General features: G+C 46.6%; 1 protein-coding gene across 1 annotated transcript; it reads left to right on the top strand.

Moving 5' to 3' along the window:
* Positions 1–15297: 15297 nt before the first annotated feature.
* Positions 15298–26037, top strand: PLET1 (placenta expressed transcript 1). The gene is made up of 4 exons (XM_004605049.2): positions 15298–15478; positions 20004–20205; positions 23084–23142; positions 25808–26037. The coding sequence occupies exons 1-4, from the start codon at positions 15298–15300 to the stop codon at positions 26035–26037; spliced, it is 672 nt and encodes a 223-aa protein (XP_004605106.2).
* Positions 26038–27054: the final 1017 nt, after the last annotated feature.

Here is a 27054-nt window from a genome sequence, read left to right as displayed (position 1 = left end):
TCTCCCCTGCACCCACCAAGCAGAAGGCGAACAACACAGAAGTCACGAGGCAGCAGGAGGAAAAGCAGACCTGGAAAGCCAAGGCCCAGACACCTGCAAAAGGAAGGAAACTTTCTGAGGGCAAACAAGGGGTGCACGGGAGGTCACCCAGCCATCCCCAGCCCACCTCCCCAGTCCCCTGGGCTGCAAGACAGTTCCAGAAAAGACACGGGTTCTGCACAAGGACACGGGGTCGGAAGGAAACAGAAAATACCTTCCCATGTTGACAAAACACAGAGAGAAGCAACAAAGTGTGGTGACAAGGGGTGTAAGGGGCACCCTTCTCGGCCCAGCTCCATGTCACATGAAGGAAAAGGCCAAGAGGACATCATGAGTGCAGGACCTGGCAGGATGCCAGGGCAAGACTACCACCCCTTGCCCCCCCACACACACAATGTTGCCACCCCAGTTTCTGGGGGCTCAGTCAGCCCTCCCCTTCTCCTCAGGGCATGAGGAGCACAGGGGCTCCCTCCCCGCCTTCCTCTGCTCCATGGCGTCTTTTCCTTCTCCAGCAGAGACGCTCGCACACCTGCTCCCTACCTGGCGCCTGCCATGTGCCCAGATAAGGGCCTCAGGGAAGCCAAGTTTCACAAGGAGGAGAATTGTGCCACCCTCCTCTCCCACCTCCCTGGGGCGGCTCAGCCCAGCTCCACCCCAGCGCATCTGCCCTGAACGGAAAGGCTGGAGCCCGGAGCCAAGCGGAAGCTGAAGACGATTTGGGGAAGGTGGGGGGAAGGGGGAAGCCTGACTCATGCCCCATTGCTCAGGAGGAGGAGGAGGAGGAGGAGGAGGAGGAGGAAGAGAAGCCTAGGAATCTGGGAATTCCTTCTGGAGCAGGTGTGGGTAGCTCCCAGGGAACACCCCAATCCAATGTCCCCAACAATAATAATAATAACCAGGAAAATGGGTATTTATTGAGGGCTGTCTCCATGGCCAGGCATTGTGCTTCAAGTTTATTATCCCATTAAGGGCTCCTGGAAACTAGGTGGTGTCTGGGGATCACAGCCTGGGGCCACAGCACAAGCCTCACCTGGGCAAGGCCAAGTTCAGGCCCGGGCACTACAGGACTCCAGGTGTGGACCTGATGGTCCATCTCACCAGACCAGTGTTGCTAGGAGTGGCTCCTACTGGGACCAAAAAAAAAAAATCCTCCAGGGCCGGAACGATAGTACAGCAGACAGGAGGTAGGGTGTGGGCCTTGCACACGGCTGACCCAGGTTCAATCCCTGGCAGCCCACATGGTCCCCTGAACACTGCCAGGAGTAATACCTGAGTGCAGAGCCAGGAGTAACCCCTGAGCATCACTGGGTGTGACCTAGAAAGCAATAAATAAATAAATCTTCCCACTCTGCATGAGGAGTAGAGCAGTAAAGAGGCCTGTGCTCAAACTTCAGAAATCCTATTTTTTACCTGGCTACAGGAGGGACTGTGTGACTTTTCCCCTGTGACCCCTGTTCAGGTCTGCAGGCCTCCTGCCTTGCCGCTGGTGCACCAGCTTCCTGAGGTCAGCAAAGGTTTCCAACAGTTTTTGGAAAGTGATATGGAGGCATAAAGGCCAGCTGAGCTCTAGCCACTGTGTACATATGTGGGGGGGGGGGTAAAAGGTGGGGGGGTCAGCAAATGCTCCCTGACATCTGGAACCGAATACTCTCTGTTCTGGCCATTGCAGAGGGCCCTGTACCACCCTGACCTTGACCCGCTGGATGCCAGCAACCTCCATCAGTGGTGAGGATCAAAATTCCTCCAAATGTCTCCGGAGAGGCCAAATCGCCGCCAGTTGGGAAGCATTGCTCAAGAGTAAGCAAATGAAAGTGGCACTTATTCCCTAGGTGTAAAACACCAAGACAGCTTATTTCAACCTACCATAAAACAGTGTCTTATTACTCATAGTTAATAAATGTGAGAGTTCAGGAGAATTACTTATAAAGTAAAAGCCCCAGAGCACCAATTTCAGAAGATCAAGATAATGTTCCTGCTATGCCTGAACCAAATCACTTTCATCCATGGAATCCTTCATACTGGGATGGCAGAGGCAGGCCGGCCGGAACGCAGAGGCTAAAAGGAGAAACCCGGGCTCAAACTCCAGCTTATAGCCCTAATGCATTAAAGCATTACAAGGAGACAGACTGGGTATGAACCTTGTAAATATCAGTACCTTTACTTACTAGCTTTTTGTAAAACAAACTAATATCCTGGGTCGAATGATAGCACAGCAGGTAGAGCATTTGCCTTGCATGCAGCCAACCTGGGTTCATTCTTCCATCCCTCTTGGAGAGCCTGGCAAGCTACTGAGAGTATCCCACCCGCACAGCAGAGCCTGGCAAGCTCCCTGTGGCATATTCTATATGCCAAAAACAGTAACAACAAGTCTCACAATGGAGACATTACTGGTGCCCACTCAAGCAAATCATTGAGCAACGGGATGACAGTGACAGTGACCTAACATCACTGGGTCTCTCAAAAACTGATAGGAGTTTCTAGCTCATGGGTCATGGTGAGAATTAAATATAATAGCTACAAATCAATCATCTCCTAAGTTTTGGCTCAAGAGAGCTTAAAAACAGTTATTTCCTCCTCTGTCCCTACTAATCTCCAGTCCCTAAGGAAGATCCTATCTGTCTGATATGTGCTTTTTATTTTTCCTCCTATATCAACTTGAAGAATAGCTTTCAACCTGGCTGCACCGTCAGACTTTCCAAAATTCCAATAACTAGTCTCCATCCTCACTCCCACCATCATGCAGATAGACTCCATCAGAACCTCTGCTCTTGGGGTACATTCTCAGGATTGGAACTTCTGGGTTCAGGGGAAGCTCACTTTCTATGGTTTTTAGGAGTGTCCCTCTTGTTTTCCAAAAACATTGGACCCATCAACATTCCCACCAGCATGGGTGAGGGTCTCTTTCTCCCCACATCCATGCCAACACTGGTCTAATTTAATTTCTTAAGTCAGAGGTTTTCAATTTTGAGGAAGCAGTGCTGCAAATAATTCTTGAGTTAACATCCTACAAACGATGATGGACACAACTGCATCTGGACAAACGCCTGTAAGCAGAGCCTCTTTGTTCCCAGGAGGGAGCTTTTTAGGAAAGATGAGACGCTATGGTGTACAGTAAGGAAATTTAAATGTGACTATATAGTACCAGACAGTAGTTTACAGCTAGTGACAGGCAGCAGTGGAATCTTAAAAAAAAATTACATGAAGTTCGCAGCTGGTGAGATGTCTGGAAAGACTTGAATGCATGGCTGGTGCACACAGAGATCTAAGTGTACCAGGACCATTGGGAAGTGCCCACACACACAAAAAAATAAATCAAGAAGAAAAAGAAATTCAGTGAAGGGCCAGGGACATGGTTCAGTGCTGGGTCTTGCAAACTTGAGGCCACAAGTTTGATCTCTGGCATCAGCCTACATGCCTGGTGTAGATTCTGGTGGCACTTAACCCCGACTTCTCTTCTGGTTTAATTTCACCTCCTCACCCACCACCTACTGTCTGAACAGATCCTAAATGCCCTAGTGCTTTTATTTTTCACCTAAAATTAGGATGTTTATTTTCAATTTTGAAGAGATTGTGAAACTCTAACGCTGGAACAAGACGCTTAAAAGAGTCGACCTCCCACTTAGAAAGAAACGGTTCCCTGGAAGCTCTTCCTGAGACAGCATTTTCGACTCCTCCTGAAAAGTTACTCATCCCTGCCTCTTGCCAGAGTAACATAAGGTATTACTGGAAGGTTCCAGACTTTGGGTTTCAGGAACCTAGTCAGAAAACAGATCCTTCATTATTTTATTCAGAATATTTTTTTTAAATTAAAGAGAGAAGTATCCATTGTCCAAAATCTACAATGACTATAATTTCACAGATATGATATTTTAACCATAAAGCATCAATAGACCCTAATGTCAGAATAAAAGGCAAATATTCCAAATGATTTTTGTTCCTTTATTTTTTTTAATAGTTTCATTTTCCTCTTATTTCTCTCACTCAACAAAGACAGGCAAACTATTGATCAGATTGTCACCAGCCTGGAGTTTAATGACAATCTGGGAAGTCAGACTGTCCCCAAAGGCTCCTGGCCTTTAGCACCGCACTCAACGCCCCCAACCCATATCCATTGGCCACTGCAAGCTCCTGAGGTGACGCAGGTAAGAGCCCAACCCAGCTGGGCTCTGGTCATGCAGTTTAAGAATAAATAAAGTCACAGATGTGATCAATACAGTCTTCGACAGTTGGTAGCATGCTCAAGGTCCTTAGTTCACCCTCTGGCACTGACTGGCCCCCTCCAGCACGAGCAGGTGTAACCCCGAGTGCCATCAGGCCTGAGCTGCACTGCATTGCCAGGTCCACGCATAAAACCATCAGGCTGACAGTGCTGGGCCAAGGACTGCAGAGAGTGATCCCATATCTCCTGAGCAGTACCAAGGAGGAGCAGATATGTACACATACACATACACATACAGATGTACACATAAACCCACATACACCAAGTATTGAGCAGAGAGAGAACCATTGACCACTATAATAGTAAATGTCTCTGCAGGCTCTGTAAAGTGTGTGGAGACTTGCAATATTGATACTGAAAGGTTATCAAGAATATCCATTTTGGCCTTTCCACTGCTGCACGAGCATGATCCCAGAGGCCACCTGAACTACTTTGGACACCAGCAGCTCACAGAAATGCCTCCAGACTGTGAACTGAGCCACTGCCCCATGCGGTGCCAGCGGGGAAGGGTTTCTCTCTCTCAGATTTTCCATCTTATGAGCTCCACAAAATGGAAGTAAAAGCTTGCAATGATGCAATTTCAGGCAGAATTTTCCCTGGACTTTATACAGAAATCCAAAACTGTGCGGCGCCGCACAACCTCATATCTCTTAATTGTCAGCAATGTGAAACGGTTCCTTTTTAGCAGGTCTGACTTTGGGGGAAAACTCCAAACAATAATACTGAGTTTTTTGTTGAAATATTGAAGGTAATCAAAGTAAAGTGAAAACTATCAGCTACACAGGTGGGGAGTGGGGGATGGGGGGAGGTATACAGGGGTTCCTGGTGGTGGAAAATGTGCACTGGTGATGGGATGGGTGTTGAGCATTGTATAATGGAGACTTATGTAACTTTCCACATGGTGATTCAATTAAAAAAAATAAAGAATATCCATTTTAACTTTTAACCCTCAATCTTGTCCAGTGTGATCATGCCCAGATATTATTGTCAGAGCTGTCTCTTCTCTGTCTTACCTACCCTCAGCCCCACACACACTTGTGATTAGTTCCAATCATTGACCACTCCTCCTAACCCTTGTTTTCCCTGGCTATGGATATTAGTCTTCTAATATATATATATATATATATATATATATATACACACACACATATATATATACCACAATGAATTCAGTCATTCTATATCTGTCCCTTTCCTTCTGACTCATTTCACTCAGCTTGATACTCTCCATGTCCATCCATTTATAGGAAAATTTTGTGACTTCATTTTTCCTGACAGCTGCATAGTATTCCATTGTGTTGATGTGTCATAGCTTCTTTATCTATTTGTCTGTTCTTGGGCACTCAGGTTGTTTCCAGATTCTGGCTATGGTGAATAGTGCTGCAATGAACATAAAAGTGCAGAAAGAGAGAGAGAGAGAGAGAGAGAGAGAGAGAGAAGAAAAGCACCTGCCATAGAGGCAGGCAGGGGGTGGGGGTGTGATGGGAGAGAACCTGGGGACACTGGTCTTGGGAAATGTACACTGGAGGAGGGATAGGTATTGGAATAATGTATGAAAAAAAATCCAATCATGAACAGCTTTGTAATGGTCTATCTCAGAGTGATTCAATAAAAAAGTTTTTAAAAACTATTGTTAGTCTATTGAGACTAACAATAGTATGACACCTCTCTATGGAAGTGTGACGCCTCAGGGAAGGAGAAGTATGTTCTACCTCTTCTGAAAAGCTGAGCACTCGATTGGCCCCTGAAGCAAATGGATCTATAGTAAGGGATCCTCAAAAGTAAAGCCAAAGATACAACCCCTGAGTCGAATCTTACTGAAGAAACACTGGCTGCAGCCTGAGGGGGGAGGGCAAGGCACACAGCTGCTCCCGAGCCTTCACGGGCAGTGAGGAAACGCCACTTTCTGGCCAGGAACAACGACGGGCAGGTGACTGACTTCTCTCTTTTCAACTCCGATCACATTCCAGTTTGGAATGAATGAGGAAACTCATTCAGCTCAGATAAGCCACAGGCAGTCGGGAGGGAACATGAGAGGCAGGATTGGGACTGAGGCTCTCTGAGCCCCAAGCCTGTGCGTGGCTCCCGGTTCTCACGGTTGCCAGGGCAGCCCCTGACACCTCTGACACACACATACAGGAGATCTGATCAGAAGCTCCAGGGAGGGGCACGAGTAACTTTTTGTCCATCCAGTCAGGCTCTTAACCTGCATGTGGTAGACCAGTGTTTGATCCCGTCATTCCATAAGGTCCCCCGAGCACCATCAGGAGTGATACCTGGGCACAGAGTCAGGAATCACCCCTGAGAATTGCTGGGTGTGTCCCCCAAATGCAAACAAACAAATCAGCAAAAAAACATTCCAGGGAACTGCAGAGGAGGAACTTTCCCTGCACTCCCCGGCAGGCGCTGCCTTCCCAGCTTGGGCACCACGGTGGCTACAAGTGGCATTGCTCCAGAGGCTAGTGCTCCAGCAAAAGGCCTGCAAGACAGGCTCTCTCTACCCTCCGTGCCAGGATGGGACCCAGGATCTCACACGCGCAAGGCAAGTGCCCCTGCGCTGAGCTACATCCCTGGCGTCCAGTGGTCCCTTCTGAAGCATTTCAGAGACTTTCTTTAGACTTGGAGCTTGAGAAGAGCAACTGCTCTCTCCTCCCTGACAGCTGGCCTTGCCAGGGAAACCAATGACATCATGAAGTGTCACCAGCCCGCCACAGCACAGACAGCCTTCACACATCCGCTCTAGCAGCCTGGCAAGTTTGGGCTGACCAGTCGTCAAGGAAACCAGCATTTCCGGTCCCGATCATTCGTCAGATAATCCCTCTGAGCAGTATTTAGTCATATCGGCTGCTTCATCCCTCACACGCTTAAGGCGTGGCCCCCAGATTAGGCACCGATTGAGTGGGAGCCGACACCCACCAGGACACTTGGGTCTCACATACTTCGGACCCACGGAATCGCAGACTGTGCCAGCAAGATGCTTCAGCTGACCTGAACCACATTCTGTCTCAAAAGCTCTATCCTAAAATCCTTTCTGGAGTTTTCTACATGAGTTTTAGGGAATCAGAACTCAAACTTCTAGAGAAGGGAATGGAAGAATAAAGGGAAATGCTGATGTGCACACTTTAACAAAAGCTCCTTTTCTGGGGCCAGAGAGATGGAGCAATGAGAATACAGCAGCAAGGTGCTTACCTTGCTCACAGCAGACCCAGGTTCGATCCCAGGCACCACATATTGCGCCACCCCCCCACCCCCGCCCCGAGCACCACCAGGAGTGTTCCCTGAGCAGAGAACCAGGAGCTGGCCCTGAGTGTGTGTGGCCCAAAAAAGCAAAACCAAACCAAACCAAAACAAAAAAACATGACCTCATTTTCTTGTGGTTTTCTGTCTCCAAGAAAGATCAAGTCTTTTCTCCCTCATCAAAGTACAACTTTATTTTGTCAACAACTCTCCTTGTAGCCAAGAGTCAGCTCTCTCCTCCCTAGCAGCAGTGTGGAGCATTTCACAGAAGCCTCTGGAGGCAGAGCTCAAGATCAATTCTGCTTCAATCAGAGTATTCCCCTCCAGGCTGCTCCCCATCTCCCCAGTCTTCTCTGCCCTCAATCCACTGAGAGATGTAGATTACTGTCTCCATACCAACAGCAAGACCCTATGTTTTATTTTCTCCTGATCTGCCTTAAATGTGGTATAAATTTAGAAAACGAAAGCGAACGAACAGAACAAAGGAAGGAAGCTCACAAATATTATATACTTACTATGTGTCATGATCCAGATTATGTGTGGATATTTTGCTCATAATTGTACAGAACAGGTGAGGGTGAATTTGGAATTAAATCAGTTGGGCTGCAGCCATAGCACAGCGGGTAGGGCATTTGCCTTGCACGCAGCCAACCCGGGTTCGATTCCTCCGTCCCTCTCAGAGAGACGGGCAAGCTACCTATAGGAGTATACCGAACGCATGGCAGAGCCTGGCAAACTACCTGTGGTGTATTCAATATGCAAAAACAGTAACAGCACGGCTCACAATGAAGACATTACTGGTGCCCGCTCGAGCAAATCGATGAACAATGGGACAACAGGGCTACTTATCCATTCATAAGTTAATGGGGGGATTAACTCTGGAAACGCTTCCTGGCTGATATCAATAATTTTGTTATAAATATTCATGTACACATTTTGTATGGACATGTCTTGAATTCTCTTAAATATATACTTCTGGGTGGAGCTGCTGGGTCCTGGAATAGTAATTTAAATTATCTGAAGATATCCTAAACCACTTTCCAAAAGCAGTTGCATCATTTTACATTCTGAACATTTACATTCTGAACAGCGAGGCATAAAGATTCCAACTTCTCTATATCCTTGCCAATACTTGTTGCCATGTGAATTTGATTATAGCTATGCTGGTGGCTGTGAGAAGGTATCTCTTTATAGTTTTGATTTACATTTTTGTAACAACTAATGATTTTGAGCATCTCTTCCCATACTTATTGGTGATTTATATATCTTTATTGGAGAAAGTTTCCCAATTCTTTGACATTTGAAAACTAGAATCTCTTTTCACTATTGAGTTGTAAATATTCTTGTGCATTCTGGACATAAGGACCTTGAAGAGATATTATATATGAATATTATTTCTCCAATTATTTGGGTAATTCTTTCAGTTTCCTGATAGCATCCTTTGAAAAAAGAGAAGCTTTTAGCTTTTATAAAGTTCAACATTTTTTTTTTTTGCTTTTTGGGTCACACCCAGCAATGCTCAGGGGTTACTCCTGGCTCTGCACTCAGGAATTACTCCTGGCAGTGCTTGGGGGACCATATGGGATGCCGGGGATCGAACCCGGGTCGGCCGCATGCAAGGCAAACGCCCTACCCGCTGTGCTATCGCTCCGGCCCCTCAACATTTTTTTTAAGCATTACATCTACTAAATTTAATTTGAGATAATAAGGGATTTATATTTTTTTCTATGTTTTATAGCTCTCTCAAGTTTAGGTGCTGGATTCGACTCACCTTAATATTTTTGTTGTTGTTAATTGTGGGGTTCGCACCCACCAGTGCTCTATGCCATGTAGTGCCAGAGATCAAATCCAGGACCTCACACATGCAAGGCATGTACTTTATCATCTTCCCTTACCTAATTCTTACACAGAGTGAGGTAAGAATCCAATTTCATTTTTTCCAGATGGATAGTCAGTTTTCTCAGCTCCATTTTTTTTTAAAAAAAAAAAGGTTGATCTTGGGGACTGATCAGTGGTAAGGTGTTTGCCTTACACACAGTAAGGGTTCAACCCCCAGAACTTGATATAGTCCCCTGAGCACCACCAGGAATGATTTCTGAGTGCCGAGCCAGGGGTAAGGCCTGAGCACTGCCAGGTGTGGACCCCAAAATAATAAAAAGAGAACAAAAAATTTGATCTTTTCCCCCATCAAACTGTCTTGGCATCCTTGTTAGAAATTCACTGTCACTGTCATTCTGTTGCTCATCAGTTTTGTTCGAGCAGGCACCAATAACATCTCCATTGTTGTTACTTGTTATTGTTTCTGGCATATAGAATATGCCACAGGTGCCATGCGGGCGAGATACTCTCGGTAGCTTGCCAGGCTCTCCAAGAGGGGTGGAGGAATCGAACCCGGGTTGGCTGCATGCAAGGCAAATGCCCTACCCTCTGTGCTATGGCTCCAGCCCCAATAGGCTATAAATTTTAGTTCTAGCTCAAATATTGATAATGCTTGAAAAAGTAAAACAAAACACACACAAAACAATTAAAACAGACACCAGTCATAATTTATATAATGAAGTGATGAAACTTCCAAATTTCTGGCATAAGGATCCAGCTAGATAAGAGTCTAAGCCCATATCAATAGATTATTCCATGAAAACAAAATAAAAATAAACTCCTTCCAAGAGTTCTGAAGAAAAGAATGAAACTAGAAATTAAAATTTGCTAACTGCAGTTAAGAAATAAAAGGTAACATCACTGTATCACTGTATCACTGTCATCCCATTTGCTCGAGAAGGCACCAGTAATGTCTCCCTTGTGAGACCTATTGTTACTGTTTTTGGCATATCCAATACTCCACAGGTAGCTTGCCAGGCTCTGCTATGCGGGTGGGATACTCTCGGTACCTTGCCAGGCTCTCCAAGAGGGACAGAGGAATCGAACCCAGGTCAGCCGCACACAAGGCAAACGCCCTACCCACTTTGCAATCGCTACCGCTATCACTCCAGCCCCAAAAGGTAACATAGCAAACCTAATCATAAATTATTCTTTGGCTCTTCGACATGTAGATTTTTTTTGAAAAGGTAAACATTTCATATGAAGTTTATCCAGTATGCTGATTCTTATGAATCATTTTTAATTATTTTATAGTCATGTTAGAAATTAGTTGACCATAAGTGCATGGATTTATTTCTGGACTCTTAATTCTATTCCACTAATCTACTATTTCTACCAATGTCGAACTGTCTTCATTACTGTAGTAATTTTTCAGTAGTTTTGAAACTGGTACATATGGGGCCCTCTGAACTGTTCTGCCCTGTTGTTTTAAGGTCACTTAGGATATTTGGAGTCCCTTAGAGTTTTCAGTGTATAAATCTGTATCACTATCACTATCATCCCATTGTTCATTGATTTGCTCCAGCGGGCACCAGTAACATCTCCATTGTGAGACTTGTTGTTACTGTTTTTGGCATATCAAATACTCCACGAGTAGCTTGCCAGGCTCTGCCGTGCAGGAAGGATACTATCGGTAGCTTACTGGACTCTCTGAGAGGGATGGAGGAATTGAATTCAGGTCGGCCTCCTGCAAGGCAAACATCCTACCCACTGTGCGACTGCTCCAGTCCTTTTATTTAATCACAATCACAATCACAATATCCCATTAATCACCGATTTCTCGGGTGGGCTCAGTAACATCTCATTTCGTCCTTTCCCTGAGATCTTAGGAGTCTATTTTGACTTGGCCCTCCTAACGGTGTTGCACTGGGGGCTCTTCAGGGTCAGGGGAATGAGATCCAGCTTGTTACTGGATTTTGCATATGAATACACCATGGGGAGCTTGCAAGCCTGTCCCATGGGGGCAGGAAACTCTCAGAGGATTGCCAGTTTCTTCTAGAGGGAGAAGTAGGCCAAAAATATTGTGTGGCCGCTTGTGGCCGCGAGCTTCTGAGAGCTTGCTTTTAAGTCTCTGGATGTTGACTGTTGATGGGATTACACACACCTGGGCTCCTCTGCCGGTACCTTCATGCGTGAGGCCTGTCCGAACGTGTAGAGAGGAGCCTCAGGCATGGCTGCAGCTAGGTTCTGGTGGTCTTCGGCCGCCGGGAGCTCTGCTTGGGGTGGGGAGGGAAGCTGGAGCCCATCCCCTCTGAGGGTTCCTTTTATTTAATATCTCCAAAAAAATTTTTTTTTCAGTGCCAGGGATTAAACCCTATGCAGTTATTTTAAGTGTACTGACACTTTCTTCTACCAGTTAATATCTGTTGTTGAGGGGCTGGAGTGATAATGCAGCAGGTAAGGCACCTGCCATGTGTGCAGTCAACCTGGGCTCTATCCCTGACATCCCATGTAGTTCCCTAAGCATTGCCAGGAGTGATTCCTGAGCGCGGGGCCAGGAGTAATCCCTGAATATCTCCAGGTGTGGCACAAAAACAACAAGAACAACAAAACTTGTTGACTGCGTGAATTTTTTATTTTTAATCACTATACTTTCAACAGCAGAACTTTTATTTGGTTCTTTTTATCACTTCTTTTTGTTAATATTGTTTGTTTAATAAGATTATTATCTAGAAAAATTTTAAGTGCTTCTAACATTTTTTGTTCGCTTTTGGGCCACACAAGAGAGGCACAGGGTTACTCCTGGCTCTGGGAACCATATTAAATGCCAGGGATCGAACCCGGGTCAGTTGTGTGCAAGGCAAATTCCTTACCCACTGTACTATCACTCTGTCCCCTCTTCTAGCATATTTATAATGCTTGAGTTAATAGCTTTGTCTAGCAAGTTCAACATCTGGCCCTCTTTGACTTTTCATTGACTAAGTGCTTTCTTCTATACTTAGATCATACTTTTGTTTCATTGCATATCTTATAAATTTTCTGAAAACTGAACATTTGAAATATGTGTGTATCAGGGCTGGAGCGATAGCACAGTGGGTAGAGCATTTGCCTTGCACGCGGCCAAACCAGGTTCGATTCCTAGCATCCCATATGGTCCCCTGAGCACCTCCACGGGTAATTTCTGAGTGCATGAGCCAGGAGTAACCCTGGTGCATCGCCAGGCATGACCCAAAGAGGAAAAAAATGAAATATGTATGTATGTGTTTAATATTGCCATTCTAGACAATAGATTCTCTTCCTTCCCAGACTTCGTTGAAATTTCTATTACTACAGTTTGTTGTTGTTGCTGTTTGTTTTGTGGGTTTTAAAAATTAATTTTGTAAAGTTATAATCTCTATCAGGAGTGGCCATTGAATTTTCAGCTAGCATACTGGTCAGCAAATGAGTTGACAGAAATTCCCTTAAATGCTTTGGACCAGTCAGCAAATCTCCCAACCTTTTCCAAGTTCCTCAGCATGTAGGTTTTTTTTCTTTTAATTTTAATAAGTCACCGTGAGATACAGTTACAGAGTTATAAACTTACATGATTACATTTTGGTCAGACAATGTTCGAGTACCCATCCCTCCCCCCCCCCGTGCCCATTCTCCATCACCAATGTTTCCAGTATCCCTCCCGCCAGCCCCACCCCTTCCCCTCTACCCCACTTCTGTGGCAGGTATATTCCCTCGTACTCTCTCCTTCTGGGAGTTATGATTTGCAATACAGGTACTAAGCGTCCATAATATTTGGTCCATCGTCTACTTTCAACATGCATCTACCATCCTGAGGAAGCACTCCAACCATCATTTCCTCAGGATGTGGCTTGGGGGCACGTTTTGACTGGTCAGGAAGAAAGCTTGCGATTCTACCGTAACCCTCATTCCCTGCTTGTACAATACCTCAAGATCTGCCAGATACTAGAGATCAGGACTTTCTCAGCCTTTGCCATAATGTGCATGATACCCTCCTCCATGCACACGGCCCTTGGGTTTCTCCAGAAATGGTTTCTCCTTCCCTTCTTCCTCTGCTGCTATTGCAATGACCAGGGACCAGGGGATCACGATACAGTGTGACTGGAGCTGAGCATCACACATTTTAGTCGAGGTGCTGGGGCACACTGGGTTGCTGCTGCCAGAATCACACACTTTGTTGTGCTGTGGCTTGCACCTGGCATGAGGGGTGGTGCCAGCGATGGGACTTGTGGCCTCATGCCTGCAAGGCAGGTGCTCTTCTGCAGAGCTTTCCCAGAGCCCCAATTTTCCTGGGAACTTGTCAAAATCCCCAATCACTCATTCCCCCATTTTGTCTTTATCATTCCCATCTTGTGAGTCTCAACTGCAGTCACCACCTTAGACAGCATCAATATTAAACCACTTCTCCTGGTGTTTTCAACAAACATCCTAGCAATAATGCTGTTTGCACAGAGAGGTTTATGAGGTAGGTCAAATAAAGCAACTCCAAGAATGCAGCATTACCGGCAATTTCCAGACAGGTCACATAGTGGCAATTCTTTGGTGATGGGGTTCTTTGGGGAGGCTTTCTTTCACTCTGGGTTGTGAGTTTGCTGATTTTTCACAGGGATATTCCCTGGTTTTTGAAACAATCACAGCACAGGTGTGGGGTGGCTGTGGGGTATAGAGCTAGCTAAAATGTTACCATGTTCACTGACATTTGATCATCTTTCTTGAGCAAATGTTCCTCTGATTACTGAAAGTTAATTTCTAGAGTTCTAAAACAGTTCATTTTGACCTGTTCATTTCCTTAGTGTTCTACTTTGATGGAGTGGATTTTTCCAGGTACTTGCTCTACCGTTTTCTAAGGACTTCTCTTGAAGAGGCATTTATTAATATGACCTGATTTAAGTCTATAATTTATTGTAGAATTGCTATCTGTTGAGTCACATGAAATAGTTATTCTTTTATTCTTCAGTGAATTCATTATAAATTCAGAGAACATGAAAAAAAAGTTTGGGGGTCACAGTACTACAGGGTTACTCCAGTTTTGTGTTCAGGGATCACTCCTAGCAGTGCTCTGGGGACCACATGTGATGGCGAAGACAGAATTGGGATGACCACATGCAAAGCAAGCACCTTAATATCTTAGGCGCCCCATCTCTCCAGCCCAAGAAAAAGGAAAAAGAAAAAAAATTTAAGGTTATGGGGGCCGGAGCGATAGCACAATGGGTAGGGCGTTTGCCTTGCATGCGGCCAACCCGGGTTCGATCCCCGGCATCCCATATGGTCCCCCAAGCACTGCCAGGAGCAATTCCTGAGTGCAAAGCCAGGAGTAACCCCTGAGCATTGCTGGGTGTGACCCAAAAAGCAAAAAAAAAAAATAAAATAAGGTTAGTATTCTCTTTTTTTCACTGAGAAGTCTCTGTAACAAGGAACAAGGTGGGCAAAACTGTTTGTTGATTGAGTGGTTCTCAAAGAAATAGACATAAATCCAGAAGCACAGTCTATTTCCTTGCCAGCACAAAATAAACTGAGACAAGATACATGTTTGATTAAGGTGAGATAAATAAATGTATATATTTAATTAATTAAATTTTTTCTGAACTGTGTGCTTCTTGTACAAGTGCAAATTCTTTGTGGACTGGGAATCTGATTTCTCAACTCTCCATTTCACTTAGCTTATTTGAACCTTCTCTCAATAGCTTTCTTCACTAGCTGGTACTAAGCTGAAATGAGAACAAAACCAAAATGGGGATCAGTATATTCCCCTTCTTGAGCAAAACTGGAATTGATAATCACAGTGACAGGTACAAGGGACGTTTGTTCCTGCTTATATCTTCAGTCAAACTGCAGAAACCAGTTCATTTGGGGAGGGGTGAGATTTGCATAAATGACCTCACCCAGAAGCGCCAGCCCCCACAGCATATAAACAGGCCATCTGCCAGTCTCACCCAGTTCCAGCCCCAGCTCTTTGCTGACATTGCCCAGACATGGCAGCCCTCTCTTCTACACTGCTACCACCGGGGCTGGTCCTCTGCCTGGGGCTGCTGTTCTCCACCTGCATGGCGGACTACAGTGACAACTGCTCCGTCTTCAAAGAGATCCTCTCCTCGCCTGGCCCAACTTTCCAGGTCGATCACAATATCTATGAGAGCAACGAAACCTACAAAGGTAAGCAGAAGCCACTTCCCCTTTTGCCTTCCATCATCTAAGGGGAAGCAACCAGAATTTCCAGCACATCCTCCATCCCTGCTCTCAATTCCAGGATAGGTGTGTGTCAAGCAAGTGGGAAGTGGAGGGCAGAAAGAGGAAGACTAAGGATGTGGGGGAGTTGGGTAGAACTTTCTGCCTGTTCCCTGTGCAAGCCCAAGCCACACAAATCGCCTTGTCCCAGCATCCAGGCAAACCGAGCTCCTGCCAGAGCTTGCCCACAACAGGTTCTGGAACTCACACAAAATGGGCAGGTTTTTCACTTCAAGGGATCATTACAGTGCTGCCGTTTGTTGTCCTTTTTGCATCCAATCGATAAAACAAAATGCCACTGTGGGTGGTAGAATCCCGAGGCACCGTCTGCATTGAGTCTATAAGACGAAATCTGGGGAGCCAGATGGAGGAAGGACCGTGACCCTCCTGTGTGCTGTTGGGAGCCGGGGGAAGTTCAATGGCTCACTCGGTTTCACGGGCACTGCCTGGGAGAATGGACACTTGGGTCTTGGTCTCTTTATACTTGATACAAAACATTCTCTCAGAGGTGCCTTGTGATGTTTTCTAAAGTTCCCTCTGGGGATCTGCCAATCCAGCAAGTCAAGGCAAGGGCTTTTTAATTATTTTCCTAACAACAACACCTCAAGTGGTGATTCACGCAGATGAATGCTTTCAACCCTCCTAGAGTCTCGCAGGTAGGTACCACTGTCATTCCGCTTTGTAGATAACAGCCAGAGTGATGGGAGGGTCACAGGGTTGACTTGCTCATGTCCCAGAGTCACCTAAGGGGTGACTCCGAATCTTCAAGCCACTAAGACTCCACCCTTCACCACTCTTACTACAAGAGTTGAGAGACGGGCAGACAGACAGACGGATATGAGCTGCACGTATTGCTGACTCCTGTGCTAAAGGTGAATGCACTTACTGTTTCCATTTTACTGTCGAGAAACGAGGCATGGGGAAGTTCAAGTTTAATCCAAGACCACTAGGGAGGTGACATGGCTAAGAGCTGAACAGAGTAACAGCCCGCATTGATCTAGTTTTGCGCTGCCAGGCTGGGAGACGTGCTACCCGGCTCGGTCAGAAGTCCAGCCACACTTTGCAGAGACTCTAAGATGATGCCATTGTAGGACAGGACAGCAGGATAGGCTGCCCTCACGCAGTCCTCTCGGCTTGTCTTACTTGACCCTCTCCTCTCATTGCACCGTGGTGGGAACAGCCATTAAATCAATGCCTCCCATCTGACAGGGTTCCAAGTGGTGAGGAGGGCATATGTGTGACCTTGTATAGGCTGGCAGGAGGTGGGGAGAAGGGTGATCTTCTGGAGTGATCACAGACCTCTGACTCCCTGTAACGACTCGGGAGGGGCAGGATTTGGCTGTTGCAGTGGAAGAGAGGTGAAGCTGTATTGGGGTGCTGGGGTGTGAGTTGGGAACCTTCGAACAACAGAATGACAGGGAGCATCTGAACTCGGTCCCTAAGATGACTAGATGGGGAGCATGCTGCTCGACAGGGGATCATGGCCATGGCCGAGGGGTTAGGAGGAGCGGACAGAGGAGAGGAAGAAGGGCCTCAGGTGCCCACACAGCTCCTGATTGCCTCTCAGGACAGAAATGTGCAGAGGCTCTGTGACGAGCTGGCAGGAATGAGGCTGCTGACAGCAAAGATCCTTCGCCCACTGGCGGGTGTCAGGTGCTGAACGTGGGTTGCACAAGACTGGACTCCCTGGCTGGCGTCACCCAAGGACTCTTAGAACTAACTTGGGACTTTGGGACAGACAGTAAATGGCCACACAAACCAGTAGCTTCTTGCCTTTGACATTTTTTTTTAAAAAGTTTGAGGGCTTGTGTGAACATTGGGCAAATTTATGTAAATGACTTGACAGATTCCAAGATGCAACTGTTGTTTGGGCCTAACTCCTCCGACTCTCCGTGTCTGTCTTGGTCTCAGTGAGAAGAAACCATAACATAGTCGCCTGATATCCAGGCTATGCTCAATGAGCTTCTGCCTTCATGATTTTTGGGGGGAGGGAAGGAGTGTTGGGGGTACTCTGGGGCTATTCTTGGCTCTGTGCACACGAGTAAGCCCTGGCCAGTGCTTGGAGGACCATATGCGGTGCTGGGGGTTCGCACCAGGATCCCTATACCATCTCTCTGCTCCTCTGCTTCCATTTTTTTTTAACTTCTGTGGGCAAGAAGATGTAGCCAGTTTGCTTTTTTTTTTTCCCGAAATAGTGGCACATTACAACATTGGAAGTACCATTTTTTAATCAGTGAGTAGTTACTTCATGCCTGTCAGGGGTCCAGCACTGAAGCACTGAGCTGGTCAAAAACTGAAAGAGATAAAAACCACACAGTAGAGTACAAGCTGGAAAATAACTGAATACACACACACACACACACACACACACACACACAGGTGAGGCTCCAGAACCCAGGGGAAACGCAACTCCCCTTGAGAGGAAAGGCATGTAGCAGAGGGAGGCCAGATTCTCAGGTCACCCAATCCGTGCTCTGCGTGCATTCAGTGAGAGAACACAGGCTGAGACACACAGACATAAATGCCTCAGGGCTCTAGAAAGGCCACTGTGGAGGTTGGACAGTGGCGTGTGTCAGCAATAGTATTGCATGTGGAATTCTGACCTAGGACAGCCTGGAGGGAGGGGAAGATGGGGAAAGCAGAAGAAAGGACAGAGGCAGGAGCTTGCACACAGGGGAGCAGACAGTCCTGATGACACCACCTCTCATCACCCACCACTATCCACAGAATCGACACGCCTGTAACTAGGACAAACGCCAGGTTCTTGCTGAGCAGGTCAGGGTACGTGGGCTCTGGCTGAGCCCACCATAATTATCAGAAATAAACAAGACAGAAATATTTTGTGTTAGGAATAATAACAACCAGTCATCTGCTCAACACCCACCATGTCTAAGTGTTTACATTCTTCTCCCTCCTCTCCTCCCAAAGATCTCCCAAGGTACCCTGATCTCCATGCACTGGGGTAATGTTGTGCTCCCAGGTTCTAGAACCAGCGCCTGGTACACAGTGGGAGTTTCATCAGTATTTGCAGAGTAAACGGTGAGCTATAAGGAAGCTTAGTTTCAGGGGAAACATGGCTAGAACTCAGATCCTATTACTTGATCTAATTTTGATACTGTCTGATATTACTGTACTGAGGTTAGTTTTTATTTTTTTTACTTTGTGGACGGACCATCTGTGAAGGAATTTTGGGTGGCTGAGCAGGTCCTGGGTGATGACATCTTAGCACTGAGTAAGGAATAAATCATTCCAAAGGCACTTTTGAGGAGCTTAGCCACTTTTGAGGCTAAGCTGGAATATTTTTCTGAAACTCTCCCCAATATACTCAGAAGACTGAAACCCACATGTATGGGGGGGGGAGTGGGGGAGTGTACTGAGGCTAAGTCAGAGGGGAAATTTTTTTATCCAAAAAACAGAAAACTTTAAGGGATGATTTCAACACCTGGATTAAGGTCCGTGAACTTGGAGGCTCCCTTACCTCTTCCTCAGTGGCAGAGACCAAAGGCATCAGTTTTTCCACGACTAGGGAAATCGCTTGCTTTGCTTTGACAATAAAATTCCCTTACTTCATAAAACACTTCCCAGGGGTTCACTTGACCCTCTCACATGGGTCAGACCTTTTCCCCATACATCCCTCCACCCTGAGATTTGCCTATCCCCCTCATCGAACAGACAGGAACCAGGCTCTAGAGGTTAAGAGCCAGCAGATTCTCATCTCTGATCGGGTCTAGCTTTTACTGTAGGATGTTGGAAACATATGCATACCTCTTTCTGACCCGCTTGACTGAGTATGATGCACTCCAGATCCATCCATGTAGCAGAAAATTGCAAGATTGTTGTGTTTTCTTAGAGCTAAGTAGTATTCCATTGTGTGCGTGCACCATAGTTTCTTTCTCTAGTCATCTGTTCTTGGACGCTTGATTTGTTTCCAGACTTGACTATTGTGAATAGTGTGGCAATGAATATAGGGGTACAGATATCTTTCCACCTAAAAAAAGGTTTTAAACTCTTAAAAGTATTAAATCCGATAGTTTAACCTGGAAAGAAAAGAACATTTAAAACAAAAAATAAATCAAGAAAATAAAAGTTGAAGATACAATTGCAGTGAATTATTCGTACCTGGGGTCACGAATGACCTACTTCAACTGAGAGAGACTCATCATGAGTCTCCCCAGGCACTGCATGGTCTTCCTGAGCCCATACAGTTCCTAAACTACCCAAAACTTAAAATCCAAAGAGAAAATTTTAAAAAATTAACCATAGCCTATAGTTTGATGTTTTCCGCTCCAGACTTAACTTCTCTTACAAAAACAGGTCCAAAATGATATGTACATACTATTTGTATCTTTTTACTTATTTATTTATTTTTGCACATTTAATCTTTATTTAATGACCCTCGTCCCTCGGTCTTACTGTGAAGATGGCTGATTATTTCCTTATTCCTTCCTCCTAGTAACTCTTCCTGTGAATAAAAATACCAGCTTTGTAGTCCTAAAAGCACTGGACAAGAATAACCACCCAGTGGGCAGCTGGCAAAATGCAGACAAGCTTTGCAGAGACAGTGCTCTGTATGAAGTAAACACCACAAACGAGGTATCCTTCTGGGCCTACTGGATTTCGCCTATGTACCGGAACGTAACTACCGTCAAGCTACAGTAAGAACCTATCTATGATTTGCTTTGGGCTTTCACATTTTTGTATTTGGTTTTCATTGTTCTTTACTTGGGAGGCCTCAAAATACAATCCAGACATGGTGTACAGAATTCTGTTGCTATATTAAGGAATATAGCTTTATGTCTCACCATTCTTTGTCCTGGGGTACAAGGACAAGGATATCAGTATCCTTTTACTGATAGAATTGCATATAAAGACACACACACATAGTATGCACAATATAAGAAACTGGTTTCAAGAAAACCAGAGTGGGGTAAGAGAGAGAGTAAAGGGGTTAAGGCACTTGCTTTACATGTGGCTGAGACCATTTTGATCCCAGACACCCCCTGGCCCCCTGAGCATTGCCAGATGCAACCCTGGAGACCTCAGAGCACCACCAGGTTAGGCCAAGTGATCCAAGTCCTATAAACAATACAAGCAAGTGGGAACTTACAGTCAGAGCGGGACGGAGGGTATCAATGTGTGAGTGGATAGAAAATAACTAAACAAAAATATCATGGGGATGGGGAGATGACTAAGCTGACAAATATATTGTAGAGGATGGTGGGGAATGAGGAACTCAGAATAAGGGCCATCAGATAGCAACAGTGGACATTTCTCACTAAACTTACTAAGCAGGATTCTTGCTAAAACTGGATTTTACAAGGAAGTATAAAGGTCTGGCCACTAGGACACACACTATGAACAACGACCAAGTCTCTGGGGACAGGGTGGCATGAGGCTGGCCGGCATCCTGTCCTCTCCTGCTATGCCCGGGACCGAAGCAGATCTAGCTGGCACTGGAGGAGACAGTATCAGAGCCGAATCCAAAGAAAGGAGCTACGGTCTAGCCTCACAATGACAGCGGACTCTCAGGAGCCAGCCAGAGCAAATCAGGGCAACCATGGTGCCTCATCTTACCTCATTAAAGCTTCCCCACGCCAGCCATAATAGACAAGAACAGTGACAATCTGCCAGAGAAAACACTCGTCCCAGCTGACAGTGTACTGTGTGATCTTAGACCTCCACCTAATTCACATCCTACTGTGGTGCTCTGGCTGTTGTGCTCATTTGTACATATACACAAAGTCTCGCAGTGGAGTGGTGAGGGGGAAGGGTAACACACCACATAGAGGACAGAGAAAGCAGCAACTAAGAGAGATCCCTTCCAGGGGACTCGGTGCTGAGGCTGGGAGGCAATGCTTTCCCAGAAATCACTCAGCTTCAGCATTGCTGACTTCTGAAAGAGCCCCCTAATGGGCAAATTAAGTCAGAAGGAGAGGGACAGATCTAGAATGATGGCTCTCCTATGTGGGATACAGAGAAACATCATTAGAGAACAACAAATGGTCAAAGGAAAAAGGACCTAGAACTGGTCTACAGAACCGACCTTAGATGGGGTGGGAAGGTTCACATTGTGGAAAGTGTTGGAGCACTGTATGCATGAAATCTTGTCATTGACAGTATTGTAAATCACAGTGCATAAAATATTTTTTTTGGTTTTTTGGGTCACACCCAGCTCTGCTCTCAGGAATTACTTCTGGCAGTGCTCAGGGAACCATATGGGATGCCGGGAGTCAAACCTGGGTCTGCTGCTTGCAAGACAAATGCCCTCCCCACTATACTATCACTCTGACCCCAACAGTGCCTAAAATTTAAAGTCAAAATGAAAAAAAGCACCCCCTAAACTCCCAGGTGCAGTTAGAGCTCCAGTATCCACCCTCAGGACCTCTACTTCATCAGAGCTGGTCTCACACCTGTGCTCTATTGCTCAGCTGGTCAGTCGCTTCTTCCTTTAACACCTGTCCCTCCTTCAGATGAAGCACAGCCCTAATGACACTGCACAATTTCTGACCAAAGGTAAATAGAACCATAGCTGCCTCTCTGAGGAGAGTGTGAATGCAACAAGGATCAGGACTGCACTGTTGCTCACCAGGGTCCTCCTGCCCCATGCCAAGAGTGACCAGCAAGTCATGCCCTCTCGTTAACTGCTTAATGTCTAAATGAGAGTCTGACCCAATGGATCCAAGGACAGAAGAATATGTCAAGCTATAAAGGTCACTGAATGCCAGTTTTCGGGTGTGTTGACATCAGCTCCTGACATCAGCTAAAGGAGCCAACTGGGTAGGAGGGAAAGAGGTTCCTAGCAAGGCAATGCAACAGAGTGGAAGGTTCTCCACCTGAGTACATGACCAAAGGGAGAAACAAGTTCATCGAGATTCCTGCTGCATCTTTGGGTCGCTGTGACCCACACAGGACTTGGAAAAGGCTGGAAGCACAGACCATTCCTATGGAGTTAGTGACAGCAATTGGATGGGGGTGGGGACAGACATGATATAGTCCTCACCAAAACTGTAATATTTCAGTCGAGAGAGATAGCACAGGGGTTAAGATGTTTGCCTTGCACGCAGCTGTCTATAGTTCAGTCTCCAGCACCCTACCTGGTCTGTAGGCACAACCAGGAGGAATCCTTGAGCATCTGAGCATGGAGCCAGGGGAAAGCCCTGAACATTGCTGGGTGTGGCCCAAAAGGGGGGAAATAAAAGAGTAGACCAGCATTGAATAATGTGCTAATTGTAAGAGAGTGAGAAGGAAGGAATTGAAGTTGGAAGCTTTGGGAAGGCAGAAACATGTGCTGAGCTGATGTCCTCCCCATTCACTACACTTTTTTTCTTCTTCTTCTTTTTGGGTCACACCCAGCAATGCTCAGGGGTTACTCGTGGCTCTGCACTCAGGAATTACTCCTAGAGGTGCATAGGGGGCCATATGGGATGCCGGGGATTGAACCCAGGTCAGCTGTGTGCAAGGCAAATGCCCTACCCGCTGTCCTATCACACCAGCCTACCATTCACTTCTCTTGCCTTGATTTGCCCTCTACAGAGTCTTCGTCGTCAACTTAAACAGGGCAGCTACCGTTTCTTCCCTGGAACTAAAAGAAGGTAAGTTTCTCTGCTAACTATGTGTGTATCTGCCAGTGAGCTCAACCAGCCTGGGAAATTTTACTGTGGGCGCCCTAGAAAACATGTGGTCTTCAAAGCCTATCTGATTATATCACGTGTCTCCCGAGACACCGGGCAATTTTCGGGACCAGAAGTTCTCATGTCACCTGCTTCGAAGGGAGCAATATCTACTCAACACCATGTACATACCCGAGAGAGGGGAGTGACTCCTTCCTCATTTGCACTAAGAATTCCCACTCACACAAGGCCTAGGAGGGTGGAGCAGAGTTAGAGCAAAGGTTTGGGGGCGGGAAAAGATTTCCACAAGGGGCCGAGAGCACAGATGTGTGGACACTTGCCTCTTCCTCCGTGTGGCCTTTGTCCACCATCATGACCAGAAGCAATGTCTACTGACCCCTTACCGGGTCTCATCACCCACCCCACCCTGGGATTCCTCTTTCGCCCCTCTCTTTTCTGTAGCTTCCCTTCTTGGGTGCTAAGACAAAGTCAAGAAACTGAGGTTCAGAAGGAACAGGAAACGGGTCTAAACCCTTGGCGGCATTTCTAGAGCCCTTCTTTCCACTTTTTTTTGTTTTGTTTTTGTGTCACACCCGGCCATGCACAGGGTTACTCCTGGCTCTGCACTCAGGAGTTACTCCTGGCGATGCTCAGGGAACCATATGGGATGCTGGGATTTGAACCCAGGTTGGCCGCATGCAAGGCAAATGCCCTACCCACTGTGCTATCACTCCATCCCCCTCTTTCCACTTTTCTTAAGCAGCTATAAAGATACAATTTTTAATGACTTTTTAAAAAATACAACTAATCGAGAATAAGAAATATTAATCCTTCTCAGTGCGCAGAGAACCAGTCCTCTTGGGGAGCCCCAAACATGGGTGGTATGTGCTATACACTGCAGATGTGACCTGACCCGAGGGGTAAAGTCATTCTGCCTGACCAGTCTGTACATGACAGCGCTGCTTGTGTCATGGCTCCCCCGACAGGAAAAAAAGAGGCTATTTACTTCCTTGAGACACTTTTGTGATGAACAATCATAGAAAGTCTAAGAAAGAAAATAAAATATTCATAGTCAGGGCTCCTTAGCTTCATGCTAATAAAATTTGGTTAAAAAAGAAAAAGAAAGTAGGGCTGGAGAAACAGGACAGAGAGAAGGGTTCTTGTCTTGCAAGCGACTGACCCAGGTTCAATCCCTGGGTGTGGCCCCCCCAAAAAAGGAAGGAAGGAAGGAAGGAAGGAAGGAAGGAAGGAAGGAAGGAAGGAAGGAAGGAAGGAAGGAAGGAAGGAAGGAAGGAGGGAAGGAGGGAGGGACGGAGGGAGGGAGGGAGGGAGGGAGAGAGGAAGGAAGGGAGGGAGGGAGGGAGGGAGGAAGGAAGGAAGGAAGGAAGGAAGGAAGGAAGGAAGGAAGGAAGGAAGGAAGGAAGGAAGGAAGGAAGGAAGGAAGGAAGGAAGGAGGAAGGGAGAGAGGGAGGAAGGAAGGAGTGGGCCAGGGATATGGCTTAATAAGGAGAGTATTTACCATGCACGTGTGAGGCTCTGGGTTCAATCCCCATACCTCAAAACAAACAAAAAAGATAAAGTTGTTGTGTTCCGACTTTCTGATGAATGAGATGCAGGGCAAGTTACCCTGGAGAAGTGCTAACCGGTAAGACAATATCACAGAACTGGAAGGCACCCAAGGCAGGCTGAAGAATGCAGGGGCCCAAGTCATTGGGCATTTCCCTACTAACTTTCCCTTATTACCTCCTTTGTGATCCATGCAGACCCATAAAGGTTTCACTGCCAAGGTCTAGTTTTAGCAGAAGAACAGAAAGAGGAGGGGAGGGGAGATGGGAAAGAGAGAGAAAGAGAATGGAACGGGAGAAAAGACGACACGCAACCACCCAAACAAAATACGGCCCATCTGGACCATACTCGCCCTGCTTGATCTAACACAATATTAATAACATGAGGGCAGCTACCCAACTAATAACAAACTCTATTTGTATAGAAAAAAAATCAGTACAAATTCCTTCCCCCATAGGACTTTGTAGACCTTAAGAGCAGAGTGGAGGGGAAGGAGTGATAGGACAGCAGGGAGGGCATCTGCCTGGCAAGCAGCTGACCCAGGTCCGATCACCGGCATCCTATTTTGTCCCCTGAGCACCGCCAGGAGTGATTCCTGAGTGCAGAGCCAGGAGTAGCCCCTGAGCATGGCCAGGTGTGACCCAAAAAGCAAAAGAGAGAGAGAGAGAGAGAGAGAGTGGGCTGGAGTGATAGCACAACAGGTAGGGTGTTTGCCTTGCATGCGGCCGACCCGGGTTCGATTCCCAGCATCTTATATGGTCCCCTGAGCTATTGCCAGGAGTAATTCCTGAGCACAGAGCCAGGAGTAACCCCTGTGCATCACCGGGTGTGACCCAAAAAGAAAGAGAGAGAGAGAGAGAGAGAGAAAGTAGAGGGTATTTCTTCATGTTTGTTCCTTTACACTGTGTTACCTTCCAACCATCCCCCACTCCCCAGGTTTCCTCATGTATAACACCCAGCCCTTGGGAAATACCGACTGAGTTCTGCTCATTAACCTCAGCTCCCTACCAGACGAGGCCCCTGTCTTGATTGCCCACCCACAACCCACCAGAGGTTCTGATGTCACTGTTTTTTTCCCCAGAAACCAATTCAACAGTCTCGCCCTCCACGACCTCTACAACCAGGCCACCCAACACCCAGGCATCAAGCAGGTCACCCAACACCCCGGCCCCCACATCCGCCACAGTCCGAGTCCTATCCACAACCCTGTCCACCACCACCACCAGCTCGGCCAGCAGAGCCTTCCTCGGACCCATCACTGATGCCATGCAGATCCTCCTCCTCTTCCTGACCAGCAAACTCCTCTTCTAGAAGGAAGCTCGGGGAACAACGGCTCCTGGCCCCCAGGGTCCTCCCACACTCAGTTTCAAGCCAGCGCTCTGCACTGTGTGAAAATGACTTTGTATTCCAATGTACAATCCTTCAGCCACTGCTTCCAAATGCCTGGACACCCCAGGGTCACTCTAAGAAGGACAACAGCCAATCACTAGTGGACTTGGGGCACATGTTGGTTCAACTGGATCTCTCTAAGGACACAAATTAGGCCTTTTGTAATTATTAAACCTGGTCTGGGCGTAACCTGGAACTCTGACTCGGTTTAACAGGTTGATGGCTGATTCCCAGCCAATCTAAACTTTTGTTGATTGCCAAATGATTCCTTTGGCGCCCCTGAGTCTCTGTGGGAAGAAGCTTTCCTCACCACCCCCTCCCCCTCAGATGATCTCAGACCTCTGACCAAACCCACTCAGGCACAGAGCTTCTCTGAATCTGGTGACTCAAAAAGGAAGGCGAAAGAAGTCACCGCGCTGAGCCTGCCGGCCACGCCAGTAGCAAGAACCCAGGCCTGCGCCATACCTGAGCGGCAATAAAGGAAAAGGTTATGGCATAAAGGCACCATTCTCGATTTGAGTGATTGCTTTAACTTATCATGCTTATAATGGTATCTATTTTATTCACTCCCATCATTTTATTCATATTAAAAATTAATAGAATGATAAGAGTGTGTTTCCGTTTTCAAGGGCAGAGCTAAGGGGAACATTTTCTCCCAACTTAATTTTCCTCAAGTGCAGGCTGGTTGTGCTTCCACTGGTGCTACCTTCCAGCATGAGAAACGGGCAAAGCAAGGGGCCAAGGAAACCCCACAGAGGTCAGCGGGCTGAGGAGGTATCACAGGGGTCAAGGACACATGATCTGCATGCACAGGAGCCTGGTTTAAGGTTGGGACCTCAGAGTTTCCCAGTCTTTCTGGGTATAGTGGAGACCCCCCCAAGCTGGCCCCAGGATTGGGGAGCTGCAGCAAACTTGCATCCTTGGGTTCAAGCATTACCC

Source organism: Sorex araneus, chromosome 3, assembly GCF_027595985.1.
Source record: "Sorex araneus isolate mSorAra2 chromosome 3, mSorAra2.pri, whole genome shotgun sequence".
Classification (NCBI taxonomy): Eukaryota; Metazoa; Chordata; class Mammalia; order Eulipotyphla; family Soricidae; genus Sorex; species Sorex araneus.
This window is presented reverse-complemented; position numbering and strand designations above follow the sequence as displayed.

What these genes read in the sequence shown, in the direction of transcription:
- PLET1 (XM_004605049.2), top strand. Translation starts at nt 15,298, where the DNA reads ATGGCAGCCCTCTCTTCTACACTGCTACCACCGGGGCTGGTCCTCTGC. An exon ending in GTAACTACCGTCAAGCTACA is followed by an intron (nt 20,206 to 23,083) that starts GTAAGAACCTAT and finishes TGCCCTCTACAG; the next exon opens with AGTCTTCGTCGTCAACTTAA. An exon ending in TTCCCTGGAACTAAAAGAAG is followed by an intron (nt 23,143 to 25,807) that starts GTAAGTTTCTCT and finishes TTTTTTCCCCAG; the next exon opens with AAACCAATTCAACAGTCTCG.